At 53.9% G+C, this 27,788-nt stretch overlaps 1 protein-coding gene across 1 annotated transcript; it reads right to left on the bottom strand.

The window, feature by feature from the left end:
* Positions 1-107: 107 nt before the first annotated feature.
* SEZ6L (seizure related 6 homolog like) lies at positions 108-26,274 on the bottom strand. Its single transcript, XM_015878464.3, has 17 exons — positions 25,992-26,274; positions 10,270-10,926; positions 9,840-9,973; positions 7,701-7,893; positions 7,123-7,308; positions 6,750-6,915; positions 6,324-6,490; positions 5,599-5,793; positions 5,389-5,527; positions 3,678-3,874; positions 3,219-3,413; positions 2,949-3,140; positions 2,648-2,842; positions 2,239-2,271; positions 1,834-1,948; positions 1,568-1,670; positions 108-1,369 (listed from the first exon to the last, which is right to left on the bottom strand). The coding sequence occupies exons 1-17, from the start codon at positions 26,059-26,061 to the stop codon at positions 1,340-1,342; spliced, it is 2,967 nt and encodes a 988-aa protein (XP_015733950.2). The 5' UTR covers positions 26,062-26,274; the 3' UTR covers positions 108-1,339.
* Positions 26,275-27,788: the final 1,514 nt, after the last annotated feature.

The following is a 27,788-nucleotide window of genomic DNA, read 5'->3' as shown; positions in this document are numbered from 1 at the left end:
CATTCAACAGCTCCGAGCTCTGCAGACTGACTTCAAGCATTGAAAAACACAGCACAAGTTGTATTAAGGTTACACCGAACACTACAGCTTCCCACGGAAGGACTTGATCATGTTCAAAAATATTTAATCCCAGCAATTTTCACATTGTTCTTATAAAAACAGACATGTATGAAGGGAAATGAAATGCTTAGTACATATTTTTTTTGGCACTTTTTTTTTCTTTTTTTTTTTTCTTTTTTTAACCTTTACAAATTACAAACACACATTCTTTGTTTGGTTTTTTTTTTTCTTTTTAAAGGAAAAGAAAACCATAAACCAAAACCAAAGAAACCCGATCTAAGTCTCAGCTGTACACTGCAGAGATGCACTAACCATCCCTAAACTAAAACAGACTCTCCAACATGGTCGTGGTTACACTGCCATTCTACAAGGACAAAAGAAGACAGCAGCAGCCCAGGGATGTAGTGGGGCATCACTGCCCACCCACAGCCCATTGCCCAGCTCTGGGGATTGCACCCAAAGTCAAGCAGTGTAGGAGATGCTGAGGCCCAAAGTGAAGCTGCTGTGGGGTCCGCCTCCATCAGAGCGGTGCTAAGGGATGATTCTGCCCCTCTGCCCCCCATATCCATGCTGGAGCCTGGCCCTGCTGCCCAGCAAATCTCCACCTTCACCCCTGCCCCTTGCCATAGCCTGGGTGGGCTCTGCCTGTGAGCAAAGTGCAAACCTTGAGGGCCCCAGTAGCTTGGGGACACATGGCCCAGCATCCCGAGGCAGGCGGCAGCCCCCATGGGGCCAGGTCCGTGCTTACCCTGAGATACTACTGTGGGGCAAAGGGGCACAGCAGCCTGCAGCAATGCTTGGGCTGTCCTGGTGGTGGTGGTGGCACTGAAGAGGAACACAGAGCAGCAGTCCCATCATCCCAGCCGTGCCACCCGTGCTATGGGTAAAGCCATGGGTGCAGCAAACCCTGGCCTATTTAATCTCCGAGCAATCAATGGCAGGCTCTTTCAATGGAGACACTTAATTTTTAACAAGAGAAGAACTGCAAAACCCCTCTGAGGCTGCATGGCCGGGGGATGGGGGGAAGGTGCTCGGTCCCTGTGTGCCACCGCTGCCCACCTCAGGGTCCAGGCACAGACCCCATGGCTCTGCAGCACACCTAGAGCAGTTTAAATAGAATAAATACAGTGAAGAAAACAGTAAAATCTTCAATAAGGAGGCAAAAGGAAAGACAACAGCAGGTCCAGGGGTCCAACCAAACTCCACATAGTCTCTGGATTAGTTACTGAGGAAGTTCTATGAGAGCACATTAAGTTCGCAGCTGGAGACTCTCTTGCCTTTATATCGAAACTTCGTATTCTCTTGTTTCCTGGAAAGAAGGAAAAAGCCATTTTAGGGCAGCAGCTGCGATTGGGGATGATCACCCCATTGGCTTTGCAGAGCCAGGAGTTGGACTTCATGATCCTTATGGGTCCCTTCCAACTTGGGCTATTCTATGGTTCTATGATTCTACTGGTGAGAGATGTCCTGGGGGCCACCTGGGGAGGGAAGGCACAGCAGCACTCACCCCTGTCTCATAAATCGGGTTGTCAAATTCCGTTTCTACTGTGATCTGGCTGTAGGGATGGGAGTACATGAGAGGCAGGCGGAGGCTGGAGTAGTACCTGCACCTGGGGATGAACCAAGAGTCACTCAGCTGCACAGCCCTGCAGCAATGCGAGATCCTCCTCATGCCCCCCATCAGCCTGGGCTTGGGGGCAGCAGGGGGTGCCCTGTGCTGGGCTTTGGGCATGGTGATGCTCTCTGGTGCTCTGCCACCCGCACCCCACTTACCTGGTGATGTAGATGTAGGCTCCTCCCAGCAGCAAGGAGATGATCAGCACTGGGATGAAGATGGCCAAGGCCATATTTCCCCCCTCCAACGATGTCTCTGCAGCAGCTTCTGCTACTAAAAGGACATGATCTCTTACGCTGGCTTTTCCCCCAGCACCTTCTGCTGCCCCCCTGCCTCCACTCCTCCAGTCCCTCACATGGGACTAGGGGCACTGGGAGCACTGGGCAGCTTCTATCGGCTCCCCGCAGCATGCACATGCCTCAGCCCCAGTGTCTCTGCAGTGCTGTGGGCTTTGGGCTGGAGAGCACCTGAGGGTGCCAGGCTAGAGCATGGAGGTGGTGGTGAGGTGGGGCTTGGCCCCACAGAGTTGTGCAAGGGGCTCATCCAGCAAATGTGTCACTCACCTTCCAGAGCGTGCTCAAAGCTATCCTGATTGACTGGAAGAGAAATGGAGAGTTATTGGGAGGTGGCTGGGTGTGCACTGGGTGCTACAGTTTTGCATGCAGTGGGATTCACATATCCAGGCTGAGGCTAACATGGGAATCTGTACTAGACTTTCCGTACCCCCATTTGGTCACAGAATGTGCTAAAGACTTTCAGCATTTAATAATCAGTTGCTCTCTTTAAGAGCTCACACAGGGAGTGAGCAGGATGGGCAGGAGAATGTGTAGGGTCTCTGCCTGGAATGGTGGCACCAGCAAGAGGTGGTGAATACTGCCCACCCCAATGGGTGCTGCCCACCCCAATGGGTGCTACCCATCCCAATATGTGCTTCCTACCCCAATGGGTGCCGCCTTCTCACCCATGAACTACCTTTGCAGATGGGCAGTGGCCCACTCCAATGTGACGGCTGTCCCAGTATGCATTTGATGGTCACCTCCCCCATGAGCTCGAAGCCCTCATAGCACATGAAGGTCAGAGACTCGCCGGGCAGGTAGAGGCGTTTGTAGAGGATTTGGTAGCCATTTTCTGGTAGCCCTGGGTTGTCACAGGCCAGAGACTCCTCGGCTGGAAGGGAGCACATTGCAGGGTGAGACAAGGGCAGAATGGAAGGAGGCTGGAAGTTCAGCTCCTGAGCTGTCATAGAGCTGGAGGTGAAGGCTGCAGCACTCACAGACACAGTGTGGGAGCCGTGAGGTCCAGATGGGTGTCCCAGTCTCACGGCTGTAGCAGGTCAGCAGTGAGCTGCCCTCAAGCACGAAGCCAGGATTGCAGGTGTACTGGATAGTGGTACCCACCAGCAGCACGGGGTCAGAGATGAGGCGAGTCGAGTGCTCCACCTCTCCTGGGTCTGTGCAGTACATAACTGGGGAGAAGAGGGGATGCAGGGTGGGTGCTGGGGGCACGGGGCACATTGCTCAGAGTGGAGCAGTGGGGCACTCACTCTTTTCACAGAAAGGGGGGTCGCTGCTCCAGCTGAGGTCCCACTGGCAGGTGAGCGTGTCACTCCCCACGATGTCATAACCCGGGTCACACTGGTAGGTGATCTTGGCCCCTCTCACCAGCTCGGTGTGTGATGTGGTCTTCCAGCCGTTCTGGATCTCGGGCAGGTCGGAGCAGGAGTCATTGCGGGACACCTCTGTGGGACAAGTGGTGACTGTCACCCCGTGCATCTGGCTCCTCAGATGGCACTGGGGATAATGGGGACCCTTTGGAAGTCACCCCAAAGCCAGAGCCCTGTAGCAGGCTGTGGGTTCTACAGGGGTTTGCTGGGGCTGGAGAGGAGCTGTGGCCCAGCAGTCATCCCCAATTGCAAAACCAGCCCCTGCAGACCCTGCTCCAGCTGCGTGTTGTCCCCCTGTGCTGTCAGGGCCAGGGATGAGTCCAGCACCCCACTCCTTACCTATGTAGTTCATGATGAATCCTTGACCCTTCCCAAAGATGAGTCCAGCAGGATCTGAGTGGAACCGGATAGTGAGGTCAGGGCTGGAGGAGTAGAGCTTCTGGGGGCCGCTGCTGCCAACGTACTGCCCCAGGATGCGGGCAGAGAGCTCGTCCCCATCATAAATGGTGAGGATGTCACTGTTGGTGAGGTTCAGGCTGGAAAGAAGAGCTCGGTCAGCTGGGCAGGGAACCAGCAGGATGCTTGGTGTGGGATGAAGGGGTAATGAGGTGGCTTTCTGCCTGACACTGCATGTGTCCTGTCTGGGGGCTTGTCCTGTCCCCAGGGGCTTGGGAGATGCTCTGGGGATGTCTGTTCTGAACATAGCAGCAGTGCTGCTCCTCCAGCCCTGGCCCCATCATCAGCCCTATACCACTCTTCGTGTTGTAGGCACTGAGAAGGAGCTGAGGCTTTGTCCCACTACCCCAGGTCCCCATAGGCTTTGGAGCTACATGGGACTCCCAAGGACACCCACAGAACACAGCTTACAGATTTCATCCAAGATCCCCGTGGAGACTGACACCGGCCCCATGAGACAAGCGGTGACCCCCGCGGTGACTGCAGCGCTGCAGTTCTGGGCAGCAGCAGCAGCAGCAGATCCAGCAAAGCTCTTCCCGGTGCCGGAACCGATCCGCTTTGGCAGCCGCCAAGTCCCGGCCGCCAGCAGAGTGCAGTGCTGCCCCGTGGATGGAGCGGAGCCCGCAAGAGAAGTCTGCGCCACGTCTGAGGCTGCAACATCCCCCCGCTCCGAGGCTGGGTTCCCGATATCCCATGCCATGTCCCATGCAACGCCACGTGCAACATCCCATGCAAAATCCCACGCAATGACCTGTGCAGTGTCCCATGCAGATGTCCTTATAAGGCCCTCGGGGCAGAGCCCAGCGCTATTCTGTGCCCAGCTGATCCAGAACATCCATCCCTGTGCTGAGCAGGATCCATCCCACTGTGCTGCTCAGCACCCTGGGCCCTGAGTGTGCTCAGACACAGTGGGACCCCCACCCCACACGTCCACTCATTTGATTCAGCCTTGTTTGGAGATGCCTCAGCCGATCCCTGAACGTTTTATTAAGAATGTTCTTGGAAGGCGCCCAGTTAATCCCCATGGCAAGCTGACATTTGTAGTAAATCTCTGCTTTCTGTCAAACATGATTTTCTCGGTGACATTTATGTCTGATGACTTCAAATCGCCTGGTCTCCAGTTCTGCTCAGCCCGAGTGCCCACAAATCCAGCAGAGCCTCACGGGGAGCTCTGAATTGTGTTTTGTACAGGAAGCTTTAAAGTCTATTTGACTCTAAGCCCTTGCTTGAGACATGCCCTCCTCTTGAAAACCCAAAATAGCACTGAGGAGATTCCCTTTGCATTAGCAGCATTTAACCATGCCCAAGGTTCCTCCTTGAGTTATCCCCAGATGCAGTGAATGGGTGCTGTAAGGCAAAGGATGCTGCAGCGCAATGAGTGCTGTAATGGGATGGGTGCTGCGAAGTGATGGATGCTGTAATGCAGTGAGTGCTGCAATGCAATGGGTACTGAGCACATTGCAGGGGATTAGAGAAGGGCAGAAGGGGCAGAACAGACACAGAGCTGGAGGGGGGTGCTGCAGGGAACTGGACTGGGCAGACCCAGGGCCAGGGGCAGGGGCAGGACATGCACCGATGTCTGAGAACAACTCACAGTTGGATGTCCAGAAACAGCCTCTTCTCCTCACTCACGTGGACTCTCCAGATACAATCCTCTCCCTCGGTGTAGGGCTCCGGCCAGTTGGGAGACAGGATCACTCCAGCCATGGCTGTCAGCTCCCCACCACATGTGGCTGCAGCAGAGAGGCAGGGCTCAGCCCTCCTGCACCAGAGCATGGCACGGCCCCATGGTGTGGGCACTGACCTCTGCACAGTGGCTCTGTGTCATTCCAGTATGGGTCCCGCATGTTGACACACTCAATGACAGCAGGGCCCTGCTCCAAGGAATGCCCAGGGTCACAAGTGAACTCCACGGTGGTGCCCAGGTTGTAGGTGGGGTCGGAGGTGGTGAAGTTCCCATTCTGGATGTAGGGTTCATAGCAGTGGCCCCGCTCAAAGGCTGCAGGAAAACCTCCATTAGTGGTGTGCACATGGGGTTGGGAAGCAGCACAGCCCCATCCCCAGTGCTCCCCCCACCCCCAGCTTTGGGCTTTGCTGCAGGGATATCAGGGTAGTGCCACCACCCCACCAGGAACCTGTCCCCCTGTCCCTGCCATGCTCAGCTGTGCTCCACGCCAGTGGTGTTCATTACAGGCAATTAGGATTAACAACCATTTATCTGTCGTGAGCCATGCAGGCTTAACCAAACCCCACTTCTTCCTTTGTGTGGCAGCATAAGTAATGCACTCTCTGTGTTGCTACTGCTGTATTTACCGAGCAATCTTCCCTGGGATTACTGCCTGTCATCGAGCCTGCTCTTTTCCTTTTTTCTTGCTCAGGAAATGCATTCCCTGGAGCTTCTGCAGCCACAGGGAGGTTCAGCTCACCATGCATTCTGACAGCACCATGGGGACAGCAGCATGTCAACTACTAGGGGCTGGCCCCCTTCCCACAGCCCCTCAGCCCCCCCAGCTGACAGCAGAGCATCACCTTCAAAGCGGATATTGAAGGCAGTGGAGGCGGCGGGCTCCTTGGCAAGGAAGTCGATGCGGATGGAGGAGTCATCGCTGATCACCCCCTCGAAGGGCACACTGTCAGCACGCAGCGAGTCGTAGAGCACGGCCGAGCGGTTGCTGTCCCCACTGTACACCACCATCCTGTGCAGGGAGCCAGGGGTCAGCCCCCAGAGGGAGGAGTATGTGTGTGTGTGGGGGGGGGAATGCAATGCCCTGGGGATGTGAGGAGCCCCCAAGCCCTTCTCTCTTTGCTCCCAAAATCCAGCAATTGGAAGAGATGGTGCCAATGAAAATTCACCAACCTAAGCACTCAGACACCCCATTAGGAATTGCCATCCCACACTCTGCCTCTTGCTCCCACCCCACCCAGAGCCAAGGCCCAATGGAACCAACCCCTCACCTGTCCCTCTCAGCCAACAGCAGCTTCTCGAAGTGCAGGTGCAGCTTCTGGCCCGGCGGTGCTGTGATGGCCCACACGCAGTACATGCTGCCTGACTGGTTGCCCGCGGTGCTGGGCGAGAGGACGCGGCCGATGGTGGCGTTGTGCACGGTGCCTCCACAGGGGGCTGCCAGGCAGAGCAGGGCAGGTAAGGAGCAAAAAAGGGCATAGCCCCCATAACCTCCTCTCACCCACCTCAGCAGGGGACACATTGTGCTGCCACAGAACAGCTCAGCATCGCTGTCAGGACTGCATTCAACAAGCAGCGCAAAGCACCCGTATTATTTTTGCTTTGCGGTTTCCCCCTATGCCATTGCTATTTGCATGCCCACACCTGAGCAGATGGGCTCGGGGCTGCTCCAGTGCGGCCGGGATGCGTTGATGCAGGTGAGCGTGTGTGGGCCCTGCAGCTCGTAGCCCAGGTGGCAGTGGAAGTGAGCGATGCCACCCGAGTGCAGGTCCATCACGGTGACGTCTCCAAAGTCAGGTCTTCGAGGGAAGCTGCAGCTCAGCATAAACACTGCAATGAGCACAGAGAGTGCAGAGCTCAGGGCTGCCTGCTCCCAGCCATGCCACATGTCCCATGTCACAAGCAGAGCCTGCTGTGGGGCAGTCTGCATGCATCCAAAACTGCCTTCCACCTCTCACTGCTTTTTGACCAGACCCAGTTTCTATTTTAGAAAGAATTTCCTTGAACTCATCCATTTTTTATAGCTTCTCAAGGAAAAAAAAAAAAAAAAAAAGAAAGAAATAGATAATTTAGCAAGAGCCTGTGCAGGAAGAGCTGCAGAATTGGGACAGAAATGGGGCTAGGAGCAAATGTGTGGCTATCAGACCCAGCAGGACAGGGGCTCCTATTTGTTCCCACCCTGCACGCAACACTTGGGGTACCCATGGGACCAGGGCACCCACCCTGATAGTGCAGTTGGAAGGTTCCCACCGCCTCATCCTGGAAGGTACGGAAGTAGACAGAGATGGTGTTGGTGGGGCTGCGGATGACCTGGCCCTCCACCAGCAGTGTCTGGTTGGCCAGCACCACCAGAGTGTCGTCATCCACTCCACGGATGGAAAGCACCTCCCCGTCCGACAGGTTGACGCTCTTCACCTGGGTGGGAGGAGAGTCGTGGGGCTGCAGGGCAGCATTCTGGGGCCATATGAGGGTCACCCCCAGCCCCGGGTGCACAGAGCATCCACCCATCACGGCACTCGCATAGGGCTCATGGTTCACTCCATACCCAGTGCACCACGATCCCTTCCCATCCTCATCTTGGGTGGGGAGTCCCAGAAAACACTCCTAATGAGCAGTCCCAACAGGCTTTGATTATTATTTGGAAATAGCTGCGAAGTAACCTCACATTTACATTTTGTGTCCATTTAGCTTAATAAATGGGCTCATATTTCAGCAGAAAGATGCTCATCAGATCATTTGTTTCCTTAAGTGCACGAGGGCTGGGGCTCTATATTTAGCGCAGCCACAGCCTGTAATTGCAAACCCTCTCGATGGTGTTGTGACGGGAAGGGTTTGTTGCTGTTGTTTCAGCGTGCCCATCTTCCCACCCTGCTGCGTGGAGCACAGATGTGCAGAGCCCATGGGAGCCTGATGCTGGGGAGCTACAGGGCCAACCAGTGTGCACTGCAAGAAGTAGGGCTTGCTGCGTGGCACAGCCCTAAGACTGTCACATAGCATCCCCCCTTGCTCCAGCAGCCCCTCATTGCATGGCACCAGGAGCAGCTGCGTCCTCATCCCACTGCCTGGCTACATTCAGTGCTGCAGGAGGGGGCTGAGACAAAAACAGCTGGGGTGCGGCATGGGGGCTTGTACCCAGGAGCAGCTTTTGCTTTATTTTGCAGAATCACTGTTAATGGTGCCCTGCCAGGGCCTGCAGAGCACAAGTTCTGCTGTGATCAGAGCCAGAACCCATGTCAGCTCCTGCAGATCCTGCTGGGGAGGCAGGAGGGATCCTTGGTTCAGGCTGCCAGGCTTGTTCACCCACTAGAAAATCTCTTTAGGGAAATTCTATTTCCTGCCAAGAAAATTCAAGGTTCTTAAAAACAATGACAATTTTGTCAAATATTCTTAGTGCCGGCTGCTCTGCTCTCGAGCTGCTGCAAAAAAGGCACAGGGACAGAGTGTGCTGGGGCTGCTGCAGGATGCTGTGAGCAAAACAGGGATGCTAGGGTGGGGGGAGAGAGGAGGGAGGCTGGGGACCCCCAGCCCTGGTGAGACATCCTGCATCAAGCCAAGCAAGGACCAGCAAGAATCACAATCAGCCCTTTGGGAAGCAGAGGATCTCCATGCTTGGGGTTGCTCAGCCCTCCCCATGCTGCACCCTGGCAAACCCAGGGGAAAGAGGAGCCCTGAGCTCACTGCCCAGCCCCTCCCCTCCCAGTGAGTTGTTCCTGTTCATCTCCATTACGGGAGCTGGGAATTAAATCAAAATCACTTAAACATTATCCAATTATCCCCATCGCAGCGCGAGAGCTGAGGAACTTGCACTGTGTTACTTCAGCACCTGCCCAATGTAATTAGCCGCGGTGCCGCTGGTTCGCACTGCTGGTACATGTGAAATAATTAAGAAGTGATGGAGGAGAACCCACCAGCACCTGGTGAGGCAAGGGGGGGCTCTGGAGGTGTGGGGCCTCTTCCCCATGATGGCACGTCCCCTCAGCCAGGGACAAGCAGCACACCCATTGCTCCCCCCAACCCCAAACCAGCCCTCCAGAGAGGCACAATTAGCCCTGCTGCCTCCCTGTGCTAATTACTCCCAAAGTGCAAGGGAGTGGTGTGGCACTGAGGGATTCCCTCAGACTCCAAGGGGGGGAAATGAGGCAGATGTGAATGCTCCCATGTGCCACCAGGTGCCCTGGCACATGGGATGACCCAAACCCTGCCCAGACCCAGCACGAGCAGTGGTGCTTTTGTGATTTCATTTCTCTAAAAGCCTCAGAAACAGCAGCAAAATGAAACCCAGGGCTCTGTGGGAATGGGGAAGGGTACTGCAGCATGAGCCTGGGGGCAGAGCTGCAGCAGTTCCCTGACACACTTCTCACCTGCAGCTCCACGCCGTAACCCGTGTAAACGGTGACATTGTAGGTGCACTCCAGGAAGCTGTGATGGGGCAGCGGGGGGTAATCCGTGGAGTCGATGTAGCCCTCGGGGTCGTAGAAGCTCACACTGCAGCGCACTGGAGGATGCACATCAGTGGCTGCCCAGGGCACAGCTCACCCTCCCTCCCCCACCCCCCACCTCCCCTTCAACAGCCTGTAACTCCTCACTTCCAGTTTGGGGTGGAAAACTGTGGCTAAGGAAGCTACCCTACTCACCAGAGGTCCTTGAGGTGGTGACACCCTCCTCGAGCACCCCTCACCACAATCATTAAGGATATTGGCAGCTCCAGAAGGCAGAGCTGCACCCCACAGCTGCCATATCCCCACCCCATATCCCACTTGCTGATGGCACCGTGTCCCTGTGTTCCCTTACCCGGGGTGGGCTCTGTGGTGATGACGGTGGTGGTGATGATGGTGGAGGTGGTGGTTTCTTGGCTCTCCTCCGAGGCAGAGCCATTCATCTCACTCTCAGCACTGTCCATCTGGTTAATGGCACTATCAGGAGCTGCTGTGGGACCTGTGTCCATGTCACCAGGGCCATCAGGGAAGGGCTGAGCAGTTGATGGCAGTGGGGCTGAAGGGGAGATTTGCAGCACAGGGTGGCTGGTTGGACCCCATACAGGCAGCTCGGGGGGGCTCTGCCGTTGCCCATCTACTGTCTCCGTTGGAATGGGTGGCTCTTGGGAGGACATGGGGAGCACAGAGCCCTGTGTGCTCACTGCCCTGGAGAGCCCTGGCAGTGTGGGCTTGGCCTTCAGCTGCTTCCTCGTTGTGTTGCTGTGCTTTAGGGCAAGCGGTTTTTTCTTAGCAGGGAAAGTCTGCTTGGTATCAGCCCCGGGGTCTCTGGTGGGTGCTGCTGAGATATGGCTCTGTGCATGCAGTGATGGTCCCTCCACCGCTGGCTTGGGGCTGTCTTCAGCAGCAGGCAGCAGGTTGAGGGCTGCACTCTGCCTGGGTCCTCCCATACTTGCTTCATCTGCAGGCAGTGGACGAGGGCTGGCAGGGAGCAGTGCTGCCTCGGGGCGGCCATCTGCAAAAAAGAATAGGGAAAGTGGGACTGAGTGTTGCTGGGCATGAGATCAGGGCTGTGCCATGGCATGGGATCAGCCCTCTGGGAGCTGCAGGTGGTGGAGATCCCTCTGTCTGCTAATAGTGGGGAGGCAATAACGAACCCACGCTGATTCCCTGTAAGCTGGGTTTCTACTGGAACCTTATTGCACAGTCTCAGAGCTGCTGTTTGGTCTCTTTATCCCAAGGTCAGCTGCTCAAAGAGGTCTGCTTGCTCGTGCTGAGTTTGTTCTCTGGCTTGGCCTCTATGAAAAGCCTTTATTTGTGCAATTGTCATCAGTAAATACTGTCATTTCAAAAAGCCTGATTAGGCCATGCCATCCCCCATTGTCTTCCCTGCTGCTGCCTGATGGAGAGCAGCTGCCCCGCTGCCTGGCATCAACGCACAACTTGGGATTGAAAAGCTTCTCCCTAGTCAGCCCCGACCTTCTGCTCCAAGCAGGGCAGCCTGCAGGAGACAAAGAGTCCCCAAAGCCCTGCTACCACCGAGCATAATTGCGAGAAGCACAGATGTATTCACCACCACCGGGTCTGATTGGGCTGCAGCCCACAGTGTACAATAAGCCCCGAGCAGCACCGCAGCTCCATGAAGTGCTGCACAAAGCAGAGAGTCAACGTTTTCCATGGAAACAGCAGTCGCCAGGGAAGGAGCTCAACATGTGGTGGTGACTGGGGTGTGCTGGGCTCCTGTAGGACCTGCTGCAGGGTCCTACATGTGGTCCTACCACAGCTGGGTTCAGCCTCCCCCAGCGCACACATCAGGACTCATGTCGTGCCAGGGGAAGCTCAGGCTGAATATTAGGAACAGAGAGAGAGCAGGTTACTGTTCCCTGGTGCATTCAAGGAATGTGTGGATGTGGCACTCAGGGATGTGGTTGTGTTGACATACTGGTAGTGGGTTGGGGCTGGACTTGGCAATCTCAGAGGTCTTTTCCAACCCTAATGATTCTGTGGTCCTGTAAAAAGAGACAGTGGCACTGGACTCTGTCCCTGAGCATCCCATCCTGCTGGCCCCTGCACCAAGTGGGGGAAACAGTGACACACAAGGTGCTCCTGCAAGGACCTGCCCCCCTGCAATCACAGCATTAACAGAAACAGCAAAAATCAGCCATGTGAGCTCCCATTCATAATGGATGTTGCTGTTAAGCTGTATTTTATGCTTTCGGAAAGTTGACTAATTTCTTATTAGATCCTTTGCCAGGAAGCATTTAAATGGTTCTATCCTTAACAAAGCATGAAATAAAACACTCTGTAGCACGGCTCCGTAATGAGGTACTTAACATGCTTCAGTTTGTAAAGGGCAAATGTGAATTTCAAGGAAGTGAATGGCTGCTTGGGCTGGGGCAGGGAGGTGAGGGCTGCAAGAAGAAGTGACCAGTGATGTTAACTCAGGTTGCCACTGCCAAACCAGCTCTGTGTCCCCAGGTGCAGGAAGGAGTTCTGCCTCAGGCCAGACAGGCTGATTGGCAGCAAATCCCTATTGGCCTTGTAAGGCCTCGTGGTGGTTTCACCTCTGCATTACAGATGGCCTTTCGGATGATGTATTTAGGCAAATATCTGAGGGAAAGAAAATACTGCAGGAGCCTCCTGCCATCCAAGAGGGAGGAGCAGCAGAACACTGCCCGGCTGCAAATCCCTTCTGCTCTGCACAATTGATCCAGAGATACTGAGCTGCTGGGAGAGACATGATCGTGTTTGACCTTGATCTAATCTGCTAAACCAGCTCTGGAGAAAGGAACGCTATCACAGCATACAAGGGGCTTATCCTGTCGCTTTATCTTGAACACGTTGCGGCTGCCTGCAGGCTGCAAAGGATCCGCTGGGGCAGCAACGGTGTTTGCAGCCCTGGGGTTGGAGTGCCAATGGGATGCTCTGCAGGGTGCTCAGACTGCTGCACGAAACGTCCAGGAAAGTGTGGAGCAAAAGGGACCTGATGCAAAGCGGCAGCTCCTCCCCGGGCTATTCTGGGATCCGCTATGTGAGCAGAGGAAGGAGCTCTGCTCAGAGGATGCATCCACTCCCCCGTGCTTTATATTAGCTGCAGTAGGAAGCGCTCCCTGCAAGGGGAGGCAGCGGGGGTAGCTCCAGAAGGAATGAGGCTTTGGGGTGGCACTGCCCCCCCCGTGTATCATCTACCCACCCATTTAGGGGCTGTTGGGTTTTATTGCAGTTTTGAAGGCTTCCGTTTTTCTGCTGCTCAGAAACAGACCTGCTCGCTGCCCATAAGCTGTGCGTGTGCAGTGCAGACTCCCCATTGTGGTTTGGGGTTTGTTACGACGACCCAGATGCACCAACAGTGCAGAAAGTTGCATACCGAGCAAAGCAGTGAAGGAGGCTGCACGGCCATGCAATACAAAAGAAACCAATTAAATGCAAGCCAAAGCTCTCCCCTTCACCACATTTCCATTCACTATCAGCTCCTGTTCTCCGTAACAACGAAGGGGGATTTCTCAGCACTCCAAGGACACAGTGGTCCCCACAGTGATGGGTCTGTGTCACTCGGCCAGCAATGGCACGTGCCCATGTGCTGCTGTGGGGAGCAGGGAGATCTGATTGCCGCCAGCACCTCAGCTGGAGGGGCTTAGCGGAATTAGGGAGCTGCAAACGCTTGATAAAAGGATGCTGAAGTAATCATCAGGCACTCATTTTGCTTCTGTGCTCCTGAATGAGCCGAGCTGTGAGCGGCTGCATTGCCAGCTTCCTAATGCTAACATGATGCTATCGCTGCCCAGGAACCAGAGCACTGCAGATTGATTGCTGGGGCTCATAGCTCTGTCCTAAAGGCTTTAGTGAGCTGATTATAGCCGTGCCTTGATGAGCTTACGGGGATGCTATTAACGGTGCTGCTCATTCTGGTGCTGGGCTCCAGCAGGTTGATGGGCGCTGAGACTGCAGCAGTGGTCCTGCAGCAGTGCCTGGTGCTCAGTAGCCCTGCAGCCTCCAGGGGAAGGAGCAGGAACACATCCCTTGCAACACCACGTGGGTTTCGCAGCCACAGAGAGGGGAAAAGACAGCTTGAGTATGAAGCAGGGATCTGAAGAAAAAGCAGGTTGTGTTCATCCAAACCCACCAGAGCAATGGCTAGGAAGTGGTTTGGTTTGGTTTCAAATCTTAAAACAATTTTCTTTTTGCCTTAAATCTTGAAGAGCAGAAAAGAAATAAATGAATAAAAAGCCTGAATCAAAACAGTCTTTCATTTCCAAAATGTCAAAACAGAGCGATGCTGCCCGGATCCCCACATGCCTCCCAACAGGAAACTTGCATCTCCCGCTCCTACCCGCAGTTACTATTTCAGCAAATTAACTTTTTCCAAGGAAAAAAAAAAAAAAGAAGAAAGTTTCCTTAAGCACATCCTGCCGGTCCAACCCATAAGCAAATAAAATAGGAGCCATCTAATCACGGTGAGTCATCCGCGTGGGAGCGCAGATAAGCACAGCCAGAGGAGGAGCTGCCCCTGGGGTCTGCATCGCGGCCCATCTGCAGTGGGGCAATGAGATGGGATGGCTCCAGGATGGGTGTCTGGGCTGCCGTGTGCTCCAGGGCTGCTTTGTGTTCTAAGGGATGAGGTTGGGAATCTTTGATTTGAAAATTTACATCTGTGTCACCAGCAACGCTCAAATAAGGTTGCCATGGAAATGCCTCATTACCGGCAGAGGATGCTGGAAATGGAGGAGTGCAGTGGGCACGGAGGGCACTGGGACGTGGCACTGCCTCCCCCACACTGTCCCTCTGTCCGTCTGCAACCTGAGAGAAGCACAGCCCTGAGCCTGGTGGGATGCTGCCTGGGCACTGCTCTGCAGCCCAAGGATGGGGTCCCCTGGAGGTCTCCTGGTTGTCCTAAAGGGAACCCAGGCACATGTCACCATCTGCACACAGGCGTAGCAGGGCTGGCCAAGGTGCTGGCTCCTGCTGTGCCTGCAGGCTGGAAGAAATCCCTTTCCAAATGCGCTTGGCTCAGCTCAGGACTGGCCCTGGGCTCCAGTGGAGATTGGTCCAGGGTGGGGGAACATTTTGGCCTCTGAAAGCCACCCTAACGGAGGATCCATGCTGCTCATGCCTGGTTTGTTTCACTGCCACAAATACAGGAATTACACTTGCAAACATCCTCGCCATGCTCCAGAGAAGCTCGTAACTGCTCTAACGATCCGCAGCCGCCTGACAGATGCCTGGAAATTATACACTTCTCCGAGCTATGAGGAAAATGGATTTTCCTCCCCAGTGCTGCTCCATGGAGCTGGAATCAATGCGCTCTTCACTCACAGGCATCAGTTTTGGTCCCCACGTCCCTGCAATGCCAGCACTGACATTCAGTGTGCACATCACACCTCTCCATAGAGCTACCTTGCTCAGATGAACCTTCTCCCTCCTCTCTAGCCCCAGCAGGATGAAATCCCAGCCCCAGCCCCACAGGGCTGCCCACACCACGCCGTGCTGCCATGCTGCACCCCAGCACCAGCCCGCAGAGAGCACTCTGGCAGCATTTCAGGCTACAAATTGGACTGGGGGAAGAGAAGTGCCTTCTTTCTCAAGTAATCATCCAGCTCAGTCATCTATATCTGGGTATAAAATTAAATGGGTTCCTGAAGAGAGAGTATATTTAGATACAAAAAGCCCATTCTAGTCATCTATCTGGGACTAAAATAATTAATCTTCCATCTCTATTAAGATGCACTGTAGCAGATCTCGGGAAGCACATGTAGCTGTTAACCCTTCGAGGACTGCCACGTGCCCAGCACCACCCCATGTATAACTGTGGGCTCAGCTGGGACCTCCTGCTTCTGCTGAGGAACTTGTCCCAAGAAATGCCATCCTTTGCATTTTCTCCCCGCCTGCTGCCTACCACTGCCCTTGAAAAGACCCTTGTGATACTCCTCTAAAACGACGTTGCTCCAGCGCCTAATGACTCCTGACAGCTTGCAAACAGTCCCGCTGCTCACAATCAGGAAGGCAGGGTGAGTGCCGGGTTACTGATGGCTGTGGTTATTGCAGTTATTGGGCTGCATTGATTACGGGACGGTCACTGTTTCAGAGGTTGCCAGTGCTTGGGAAGAGCCCAGTGCCCCTGCAGCACACATTCACCCTCTCAAAAAGGCTGCCCAACAGATCTCAGTCTCCCGGAACGTCTTCAGAAAAGATTTGCCTGGAGAAATAAAAGGTTCAAGCTTTTAATCTGGCTTTCCCCCCCCCCCCCCCCCCTCCTTAAAAATGGACCGATTCTGCTGGAGGCATCGCAGCAGCTCTGGGGAGCTTTGCCCTGCCCTGCACTCTGGCAACGCCTTTCACTTCAATGGCACTGTATTACATATAATTAATCATCAGTATCAGACATCAGTGAGTTGTGTTTTAAACAGAACGAATTCTGTTTCTGCTCTGTGTCCTGCAGAATGATGATAACCCATGTGTGTTTTTTCCCCATAGAGCCTAATGATGAGCCATTGCACTTTGTTTTAATTAACAAAGATAGCAAAGATATTTCTATAAGCCACTGTGGTGCCAGCAAAGAAGCAAGGTCCTCTGCGTGGCAGCTAGTACTCACCTGCAGCCATGCACACACCTATCCATATGGCACTGAGAGGGCAGAGAGCCTGCCACCAGCCTGGTGATGCAGCCCATCAGATAGACATTACCCTGGCCCTGCAATGAGCCTCTCTCTGCTAACGAGTCTCTCCCTGCTAATGAGCTTCCTGAAGACTGTCAGTTCTATGCACCCCATAAGCCACGTGGGGCCAGGACTTGAGCCTCTGCTCATGATGTTGCTGCCCACATGAGCCCACAGAAAATCCCCATGTCCCCCCCTAAATGAAGAGCCAGGGGGCTGGAAGTACCTCAAAAAGCAGGCAAAACAAACAGCAGAGCTCTGCCTTATGTACCAGCTCAGCTTTGCTGGGTGCTGACGTATTTCTACCCCAGATGGGTGCTCAAGTGGACAAGATGGATCATCAAGCACAGCTAGATCAATTTAAGTGAGAAAGCCCTTGTATTCCAGTCCTGGAGGATTGGTTTTGTCCTAAACCCTGGCTCTTGAACCAAATGGATGGAGGATCCTTTTGCAGGTGTAAGGGTGGCTAATATAAAGACGCTAACAAAGATGACAGTAGATAGTCAAAGGTTATTAGCAAAGGAAAACTCACCAATGTCGATGCCTTGACCAGAAAGCTGAGGCAGTCTCCAAGAGATGCTGCCTTACTGGTGGTCAGCCCTTAAATGAGGTCTTAGAGGAGGTGGAGTCGATGTCCACCCCTTCCGGGAGCACAGTTAATTACTCTCACCTGTGCTCCCACAGCTGACCCAGCACTTGCCTCAGCTGATTAATCAGAGGTTCAAGCTGTGATTTCCCATACAGCAGAGTTACAGCCTTCTGGCCTGTAGCTTTTCTTTTCCCACCAAAGTGAGGATCTGGCAGGTACCTGACACAGCATTTGCTTTACTGCTCTGGGAAAAAAAAAAGCATTACTGAGTAAGCCTATGCACAAGTGCTTTGATATCTGAATCAACGTGCAGAGAGGGGCCTTTGTCAGATGCTCCTCATATATTCTTGTACAGCGTGTGTGTCGTGTTGCTGGTGCCTGTGCATGTTTTCTGTCTATATCGTTATTTCTGACGCATCCCGCTGATTGGGAAACACAATGAGAAAGTACCTGACTCTGTTCTTCTCAGCAAGGAGAGAATCAGCACATTATTAAAAAGCAGTGTGTGGTCCAAACCCAGTCAGTTCTCCTCCTCCTACTGCTATTGTTTGTGTTCCTATGGGGTAACAGTCATATTTCGTGTACTTTTGATAGCAGTATGATGTGATTAAGACAGATGCATCTGTGAAATGATTCTCTTTGGCACGCAGATGTAAATGCTCTAGGAATGACCAACACCTGCTGAAATGGATTTGGGCTGTCCCCACATATTCCCTGGGTCCCACTCTCATCAAACACAATGGCTGCTGCTGCTGCTCGTGACCTCCATGCCCCAGTAGCAGCTCCGTTCTGTGCCAATTAGGGACAGGTAGCACAGAGCAGTGGGTAATGAGCTGCAGCTAGGCTAAGCCAGGCACTGTGTGGTGGGGCTGATGTACTTGGTGTGTGTGAAACCCAACAGCTGGCTTCATGGAGCAGTGATAGGAGCAGCATCGGGTTCAAAACAACTTCTAGCTCGTGTTTTCCATCACCAAACACTCTGGACTGTAGCTGGGAGCAGTGCCAGAGAGGCTTAGGAGGGAATTTTTCAGAGCTGAATGCCTTTCTCAGAGTTGACTCCAACTCTGGGCTCGTAATCCTGAACTCAAGCAGACTGTTGCCTTTGCTGTTCTTTCAGGCTCTTTGTTTCGATCAAAGAGGCGATGCTGTATAACTTAAGAAAGCCTTTGCTTGCGAGGCCGGTTTGATGCATGCGGTGAAGCAACGTGGAAAAATACAGCCCTTACCCATGGAAGTCAGCTTGGATAATTTGAGTCACTTGAGGAGATGTTATTTGCTGTGACTCAATTCAATTTCTGCAGCTGGGTGACAATGTACCGGTGTGCGGTGATGAACTGCAGCCCCCTGCCTTGCACTGTGCCCACAGGGATGTATCCTTGTTGCAAGAAGCAGCACAATGAGCCCAGAGCCTCTGCTCCAGTGCTTCTAGGGGTAGATCAGAGCACACACAGGGCTAGTAGGTGGTGACATTCCTCAGAGCCACCCAGACATACCAGAGAGGTCCTTGCAAGGAGATAGGGGGGTTTCTGTCTGTGGTGCAGAAGTGTGAGCTCTGGGCAGCCAGGTCTGCTGACTGGCAATGCTACCCATGGTAGAGGGTTTGAAACTAGATGATCTTTGAGGTCCTTTTCAACCCAGGCCATTCTATGATTCTATGAGCTGTTTGATAACTGGGACTGCAGAAGCATTGAATAAGCATCAGCTAAAGGCATTTGAATGCTTTTAATGCTAGGAGCTATAGAAGACATTTTGCACTGGGAAAATCTAAGATGTGCCTCCAGGGGAACGGGCTAATCCTCTTGCATCGCTGCCAGGAGAGAGCCAGGCTGCAGCTGGAGGGGCTCTTGGTTTCTTGCACCCCTCCCTCCCCACCTTTCCTAATGGATTCCAAGAAAGCTTCAATACATCCCTGAATGGGAAGCACAGCGCTCTGTCCTTCACAGCCATCTACACAATAAAGAGCCTTTTCACCGCTGCAGGCACGGGCTCCTCTTCGTGCTGGAAACAAAAGCTGAAAGGAAGCCTTTATATTTTTTTGATTAGATAGCTTGAAAAATTTGCTTTTAATTGAAATTGCCTCAGTGGTTTCATCTGAGCATCAGCCATAAGGCTCCAGTGAGAGCTGCTTCCCATTGAGCTGGCTGCACGTATCCTGCACCGCATCTCACAGGAGGAACACTCCAAAGCACCCAGGAGAAGCAGAAGTCTCTGTGCCATCAGGGTGCTGGGCTTGCTTTGGGGGCTGAAAGGTGTTTTCTCTCCCCATGCAATGAGCAGAGCTATTGAGCACCAAACTGGGGGTGCCCAGAACCAGGGGTCTACCCTGTAGCTGCATTGCTGGAGCAATGCTTCAATGGGTATAGAGCTCCCCTGGAATTCCTAGGAGAGAGCCCATTGAACATATCAGCAATCAGCCCCGTGCCTGTAACAAAGCATGGCTCTGTAGCATGCTGCATAGTACTAGGCAGTGGGGCAGGGGATGCTATGGCATTCAATAGATGCACCCTACATTAGTCACTGCACAGCTGACCAGCCCTGGTCCCTGACTGCAGCAACCTATGCAGCACAACACTGGCCCCATATGACCCCACGGAGCATCTCATGCCCTAGAGGCACTGGCTCCGGTTCTCTTTGCATCCCATCTGCCTACTCCAGGCAGGCGTGTATGTAAACCAAGTTCCCTTCCTTTTTGAAAGAAGGAATGAAGAAGACAAATGAGCAGGGAGATATTATTTGGGGGACAGCAAAGAATTCAAGCACAAAGTGAAATTGAAATATTTCCCTGTAACAACTTGGGCTGAGTCCTGGATAAAAATGAAGTGGGATGCGACAGCACCTTTCCAGCAGCATTAGCCCCATTCATCTCCCGATGACGTTACAGCCATTCTGCCGGCGGTGTACAAAGGCATCAGGAGTTACATTTTCCTCTACTATCTCTCAACTATATTTATGCTGCGAGATGTTTGCAGAGGTACATGGTGTGCCTCGGGCAGAGGATTAATTCTGAACTGTCACCTCGCTTTTTTTGATGGGTTTGTAAATTCTGCTCTGTTGATTTGTGCTCTCGGTAAATTGATCAAATCCTCTTTCCACAACTTAATGCACCAATTTAGAGCACGCCGGGGTTTCGGACCTCGTCGGCTCTCGTGGTTATGTAAATAGCATCAGACAGCAATTTTAGGAGTGCTGTGTGAATAACGTGGGTGGGTGATGAGGGACAAGGGGAAAAAATCCTGGGATGGGTTGGGATACGGAACTGTGCCCAGTCTCAGCAGCAATGCAGACCTTGCTTCTCCTTTGGGGATCACACGAGGGCAGTCTTCCCATTTAGGGACTGGCCAACTTGGCAAATGGAAGCTTACGGCTGTCAGGAATAGCCTGGTTTATATTGAGATTGCCTTTAAATCATCATCAGAAAATGAAAGCTGAATCCCTGAGTATCATCACGGAGCCCCATCAGTGGGATGGGGCTGTAGAGCTTCAGGAGAATGGAGGAAGGGACATCAGGAGTGATTTTTCTCCTGTATTGTCCCCCAGCCACCAATCTACTGGAGATGAAGGACCTCATCCACCAAATGCAGACACGCTCCATTAATCCACCCTAAAAAGTCAGATGAAGATTCTCCCTTGAATTTTAAGTATTTTCAGCTCTTCGGCCTGGCTCCAAAATCACCCTGAATTGCCCAATTTCCTGAACATTCCTTTACTCCCACCACGTTATTGCTATTTGCTGGTGCCTGGATGCTCCAGCTAATTTCATGTCTTCAGCAGCTCTCGCACTGCTTGCAGGATGACCCTCACAGTGTCTGCAAGAAGCCCCATCACCTCCATCCTTCCTGCTTAGAGTGGATCGCACTGCTCCAGGATCAGCCCCACCATTTATGTATATATATATATATATATACATATATATATATATATATTACTTCTGTCACAGTTTGAATTCTTTTCTTTTTTCTTTTGGATGCTTCTGCATTTGGCACTGAATTTTCTTTCTAGACGAAAGCTTTGCATTTGGAATCACACCTCCGGTGCCGGCTGTCCTGGCCAGGCTGTGAGCTGCCTCCTGCTGCCAACATGGGCTCGGTGGAAGCTGCCTGCTGCAGCCATCTGTCCCGGCTCCATCCTGCCCTTTTCCTTCCTACTCTTCTTGCTCTGTCAGACAGGACCCACAGCTGAGCCCCCGACCCTCTGCTTGCTGAGATCCCTCCTTCCTGCTTTTCAGCTGGATGCCTTTCAGCCAGACCCATCCTACTGCAGTGATGGGAGCCTGAGGTCAAGGAATTAGAGAAGCATCTGTGGAAACCTGTGCTTGTCCCTGGCTCTGGGCAGGGTGTCCTTGCTTTGAATCACAACCACTCCAGGCTCGGGCAACACTGAGGTCCTATGGCTCAGCTGCTCCTATGGCTCATCTTCAGTGAAAGAAGGAGGAAAAAAAGAAAAAGCCATTTGCTGTGCCTGTGCTCTGCTCTGTCCCATACACACCAAGCACACAGCAGCAGAGGTATGGCAGCAAAGGACTTCAGTAAGGCAAAGTAGGAACAAAGGGGAAAATGCATCTCTGGAGGGATGCAGACTGACCTCATGGATTGTTGGGGTCTGGACACCCCTATGTCACCTCACCGGGTTGTCAAAGCAGTGACTATGAGGCCAAGTCCATGCTCCTCCCCCTACCCTCCCTGCTGCAGAGCAGATCTGGGCCACACGGTGAGCTCCTTGCTTTTACAAATCAGTGCAACTCCGCTGGCTTCAACAGCATGATGCTAATTCAGAGCAACGTGCATCAAAGGAGTTGCTATTCCATGTCCATGTCAGCTAAGAGAGACGCCGGGCAGAAATAGCACTGCCTGGGAGGAGCAGGAGCCCCCCCCTTCCTGCACCTGATGGTTCCACAGCAGGTCCCAGCTCCCAGAACTCCTCCCATTTCTGGAATCCTTATTGATGAAGGCAGGGTGGGAGCAGAGCTGGCTTGCAAAGGGGTCACTGAGTGAGTGAGGAGTTGACTTATTTCACTTCCTTGCCCCCTGTTTCCCCTTCCCCCCCCAACAGTGCTCACTGGGAAGCATTTCTCCTTCCTCTCATCCTGGCTGATGCAGATGTGTGGTGGAGGACCACCAATCTACACATCAGCACATGCTCATGGTAAGCCTGGAGAGGAGGCCCCTTTGGGAAGGGCTGTGACAAGCCATGTGAGATGGCTATGGCAGGGAACCTGGGTCAGGAGAACACAAAATCCTCCCTTGCCCTGCCTTTTTGGGCCATCCATCCCTCAGCTCCTTCCTTCTCATCGCCTCTGCTCTTTGGGTGCAGCAAACAATCCAAACACCCAGTGCCACCAGCACAAAGCTCTGCAGGGACCCGCCAGTGCCCAGCTCCACTCGTGTTGAGCTCTAGGACACGCAGCCAGCAGCTCTCTGCACATAGGCTGGGCTGTGCATTGCTTCCCACTGCCACATCCCTGCAGGTGGCAGCAGGGATGTGCCCCCCATGTCCCCAATGCCCTGCCCCATTGCTCTCTGTGCTTGCAGCCACAGAGCTGCTTAGCTCCACATTCAGCCATTTCATACTCCTGACAAGAGCGTAGATGCATCCTGATGGACTGGAAAATTGGAAAGGCGCTGCTCACACTATATTTTCTATAGGCATCTATCTGAACTCCAGCAAGATACGTTTATTGGCAGGCTTTGGTTGCAGCCATGTAACTGTACATTATGCTAATTAAAATATAGCCCGTGTTTTGTAACAGGATTTCCTTGGAGCGTGTTTTACCGTTCGGTAATCACTTTCATATATTGGAAAAATGAAATCCCATCAAGTAAATAACTTCTGGATGGCTCCTGGAAGGTTATTCTGTTTCAGAGCCCCCACTGGAACTGGCAGTACTCGTCACTGTGACAGAGGGTGTAAAATGCGCTGATCTGTAAGGCTGCTTGTAGATCAAAAGCCGCGTGGTGTCTGAGCATGCAGAGAACATTTCAATTTAAGAAAAGGAAGAAGAAGAAGAAATCTGTTTTGTACAAAATGGGATGAAGAAATGACACAGAGCTCAGCCTGGTGTGCCATCCAGCCTGGCCTTGGGTACCTCCAGGGGTTGGGCATCCATAGCCTTTCTGAGTGGCAGTAACAGCACCTCATGGCCCTGAACAATGTGTAGGTATGGTCGTGGGTGACACTGTAACATCCACAAAATGCACATTTGACACAGCATCCCTATATGGGCATGATGGCAAAGATACAGGAGAAGCAGAGGGCTCAGACTTCCATTTGATTTTATTGCTACTGATCCAGACTGTACTTGTTCTTCCATTGAAGGAGCAGGGAGGAAAACAGAGCTATGTATTATGGCTGCTGATGGCTCCTGATCAGACAAACTCCATTCCTGTTATCTCCAGCACCGAATGGGCGCCGTTATCTCATTCCTTGGGATGGTACCATTCAAAGTGATGCTGATGGCAGCAGACATGCTGTCCATTTGTTGCAGACCTTGCTCCAGCTCTCTCTTCCTGCAGGACACACTTGATTTTCTTTATGGATTCTGATGCTGTGCTCCTCGCGAGGCCAGGCGAGTCACAACGAGCCAATAGAAGCCAGCAGGAGAAAACAAGGCAGATCACAAGTGAGTGTGCTGCTGTCGGCCGTGCCCGGGGCTCGGCCACTTCGGACCCTGCGGAGGATTTGTCGGTCTCGGCACCACCCCTAGCGGCCGGCAGCCGGAACGAGGACCGGGAGCAAAGCTCTGAGCATCAAACACGGAGCCCGATCCAAACGACGGCAGGCAAGGTCCCCGGCGTGGTACTGACACGCAGCTCGCAATGTGCCCAGCATGGATCTGGAATACAATTGGCAATGTCCCCAGCATGACTCTGGAACACAGCCCTCCATGTCCCCATCTCTGTGCTCGCTGCCCTCACACCCCGCAGGGCCGTGCCTCGCTGCCTGCATTGCTGCTGCTCCCCGTGCTGGTGGGTGGGTACAGAGCGGTGCCTGCCGAGAGGCTTTCACACCTCCTCTCTGTTGATCTAAATGACTCCACAAGTGCAAAGCGCCAAAAAGCCACCGGCGGAGCAAGTGATTGGTGAGCGTCACACAGCACGGATTGTTCCTTGAAGGAATGAGCTGGAAGATCAGGCAGATGGAGCACAACAAGCCATCTTTCTGCAGGGTATGAGCCCGCTCCCCTCCCAGGCTGAGAGCAGAAGGGACTGTGGATCTGAGCTCTGGCTGTCACCCCCAGCACACAAAGGACAAAGGTCCCCCCGGCACGGACAGAGCTGCCACGCAGCCCCTTTTCCCAGCACTGATGCCAGCAGTTGGGGATTTTGCAGCGCTAATTCACCAAACCTCTCAAAGAGTCAACTATTTATCAGCTTCTACTCTGCCAACACGAGAGGAGCTCGGTACAGTGTGTTCTCCCGCCCTGAGATTAATGACAGATCGTGCTTGCCATCAGGGCCAAATCCTATTGGGAGAAGCCAGGCTGCTGCTCGCAGTGGGTGCTCTGCCCCCAGCCCCCCCCTCCACATCTCCCCAGGCACATCTCCCAGTGTAGCTCAGCACTGCCTGTATGGCAGCGTCTGCAGCACAACAGAGGAACAGCCTGTTTGTTTCAGTGCTGAAACAGGAGGCCACCAACTGCAAATAGACTTCAGGTCTGACTCCTTGTTATGTGGTCATGTGCAGAACACAGACACGGGTGAGAGAGTAAACACCACGATCTCTTCTGTTACTCAGAAATAAGGATAGATTGTGCGCAAAGTCAAACTCTTTTAATGCAGTCTGGACACAAGAACAGAAGCAAAAGCAAGACAGGAAACATTGCACGGCACTCCTGACACCAGGAGCTATTAATCTCTGCTAAAACCAACCACCGGCCCTAGGGGTCAGTCTCTCAGGCCCTGCACAAACGCTGCAGCACAGGCAGGCACCGGCCTCTCCAGTCCTCCCTCTGCCCAATGCGCATCGGTGATGGAGCCAGCACTGCACAGAGCCGACTGCCCAGACCAGCGACCAGAGAGCAGGAGCAGGCACCCGTTTAGCAATCTCTAAGCACCACGCGAGTTTGCAATGACTTTGTTAAGTCACCTGCAAATGGGTCCCAAATCCTATTCTTAGGTCCGTCATCACAACGTTGGGAAAAGGAAGAAGGGAGCAGGTTTGTGTGGAAATGTGAAACACGTGGAATGAACATACAGCCCCCCGGCTGGGGCACGGCTCCCTGGTGGGGCATTGCTGCCCTGTACAGCATCCCAGCAGCACACATATCCCTGCCAAAGCACAGCACCCGCACACGGCTCCCCTGTGGGACACGGCCCCGGTAGCTCTCGGCCACCGTTAGGACACAGCTTTCCAGTAGAAAACAGTCTTCATTATTAGCACACGGCCTCGGTAGTACACAGACCCCGACAAGGCACAGTTTGCTTCCTCCAAAAGGACACAGCCCCCGTTAGCAAACAGCTGCCGGTAACTCCCTGCTCCACGGGCGGACACATCACCGCTATGACAGCGCTGCCATTGTCACAGCCCGCTCGGACACAGCCCGATCCCACAGCGCTGCCGTTGTCCGCCCGATCGGACCCAGCCCGGCGTCCCGCAGCCCCGCAGCCCGGCCGGGAGCTGCCCGCCCCGCGGTGCTGAACCGCCGCTGTCCCGCAATGCCCGAAGTTTCAACCCGGCCCGAAGACCCCGTGCACATGGGAGGGGGCCCGTCCGCTTCCATCAGCCCCTCCCGAGCCGCCTTGTTTCCCTCCCCCCCCGACCCCATCCTGCCCACCCAACAACCCCCGGGATGCTCAGGGCCCCGGGGCCGCGGTCCCGCTCCGCCCCGCTCCGCCCCGCTTACCTGGGCGCGGGGCCGCGGGGCTGCCCAGCAGCAGCAGGGCGAGCAGGCAGAGCCCGCGGGGCCCCGGCATCGTGCGGCGGCGGCGGCGGGTGCGGCGGAGCCTCCGTGCTTCTGCGAAGCGAGCGGAGGCGAAGCGAGCGGGGCCGGGCCGGGGGGCGGGGGCTGGGGCTGGGGCTGGGGCTGGGGCTGGGGCTGCCGCCGGAGCCGGAGCCGGCGCGGGGGAGCGACGCGGCGGAGGGAGGAGAGGAGGGGAACGAAGCCGAGCGGAGCCGAGCGGCGGGGGAGGGCAACGGCGGCCGCCCCGGCCCCCGCGCTGCGCCGTGCGCTGCAGCCCCGCCCGCGGCTCCCTGGCCCCCCCCGGCTTCCCTCCAGCTCTCCCCGGTTCTTCCCGGCTCCCCGCAGTCCCCTATGACTCCCTCTGCCCCAGGAATCTCCCTCCTTCTCCAACCCGTAGGCTGCAGTTTGTTGCCCCTCGTCTCCAAGACCCCCCGGCTTTTCAGGCTTCCCTGCTCCCCTCTCCATTCTCGCCTTGCCCCCTTTCCTCCCTCGGGCTGCCCAAATGCCGGCCGTGGAGAGGGCAATGATGCTCTGGGAGGGGCTGATAAAGGCCCAGTGCCCCCGTTGGGATCATAGGAACACAAGGACACTGTCCTGCTGCTGGAGCCAGGGGAGCCAGGCTGGTATTCTGGTGGGGGACACTGGCATCCCCACAAACAGCCCTCAGAAAGCTATTGATCTCCCTGCTTATACTGACCATGGGCAGACAGCTCTCAGGGTCCCAGCCCACTCTGATCCTACTGGACCACCACGAGCACAGTGAGCCAGGTCCTTGCAGCAGGCTGTGGCTGAGCTGTCAGAGCTACCAGTGCTGTTATACTGACTCTGATAAGAATGGAAACCAAGGTTTTGTGCTCTCAAAATTGCAAATCCACCCCTGAGTTGTTTACTGTAAATCACCTCCTGGTGAGAGCTGCCTGTTCCCCCCGGCCCCTTTTGCCTGTCATACCCAATAGCCAGAGCAGTGTCACCAAGAGTGGCACAGGAGTCAAATATCACAAGATCAAGGCCAGGATTCCCCCACAATACCTCCTTTGTTGATGGTGCAGATCAGCCCATACCACCTTTTAGACACTGATTTGGTTACCTCAGCAACAATAACCCCAACCTGCTATCACTACAAATGCTACATATCCAAAGTGGGATTTGCATGCCCAGGGGTTCAATTTGGGCTAACAAAGCTATCTGTGGCAGCGTGTTTGCTCTGCTCCCCCTGCTTCATCCCTGCCCTCCCTCCCGACCTGCACTTATCACAGATAAAAGTTGTCTCTCGTTCAGCAGTTTTCCTTGAGTGATTTTGATTGTGTTCGTTTGCATTGTAGTAAACTCCAATGATAGCCAGATAATAACATCAGTGCCATGGTAACAAGGGGAGGGGGGGGGGGGCAAGTAACAAAACAAAAGGAGGATATGGGGAATTTATAACACAAAAATGCCCTCAAAGTGGCAAAAGTTGGTGATGGGGGGGAGGAGAGAGAGGAGCAGAGCCCAGATCCCAGCCTATGTGCAGCCTTTGGGGTGGGCAGTGCACGGTGATGGGCACTGCCCTGCAGGAGAAGCAGCCCCAGAACTCTGTGCAAGGAAAGGAGAAATGGGTATTGCTCCCTGGGCAGTGCTTGTAAAGAGGAGCATCTCCTGAGGCCATTTTAGTGGGCATTGCTTTAATTAACCCCGTGTTCATCGGTGGTTACCTTGGACCTTTGATTAATAGGGAAGCAAATCAATGAGCGCACTAAAAAT

Source organism: Coturnix japonica, chromosome 9 (genome assembly GCF_054131305.1).
Source record: "Coturnix japonica strain WE chromosome 9, WE-NBRP24, whole genome shotgun sequence".
NCBI lineage: Eukaryota > Metazoa > Chordata > Aves > Galliformes > Phasianidae > Coturnix > Coturnix japonica.
Note: the sequence above shows the minus strand (reverse complement) of the source record. Positions and strands in the feature narration are given on the sequence as shown.

Excerpts from the sequence above, each read along its gene's own strand:
- SEZ6L (XM_015878464.3), bottom strand. The coding sequence starts at position 26,061 with ATGCCGGGGCCCCGCGGGCTCTGCCTGCTCGCCCTGCTGCTGCTGGGC. Across the intron at positions 6,491-6,749 it reads CTGTTGGCTGAGAGGGACAG|GATGGTGGTGTACAGTGGGG; the intron begins GTGAGGGGTTGG and ends CTCCCTGCACAG. Across the intron at positions 1,671-1,833 it reads GCCTACATCTACATCACCAG|GTGCAGGTACTACTCCAGCC; the intron begins GTAAGTGGGGTG and ends GTTCATCCCCAG.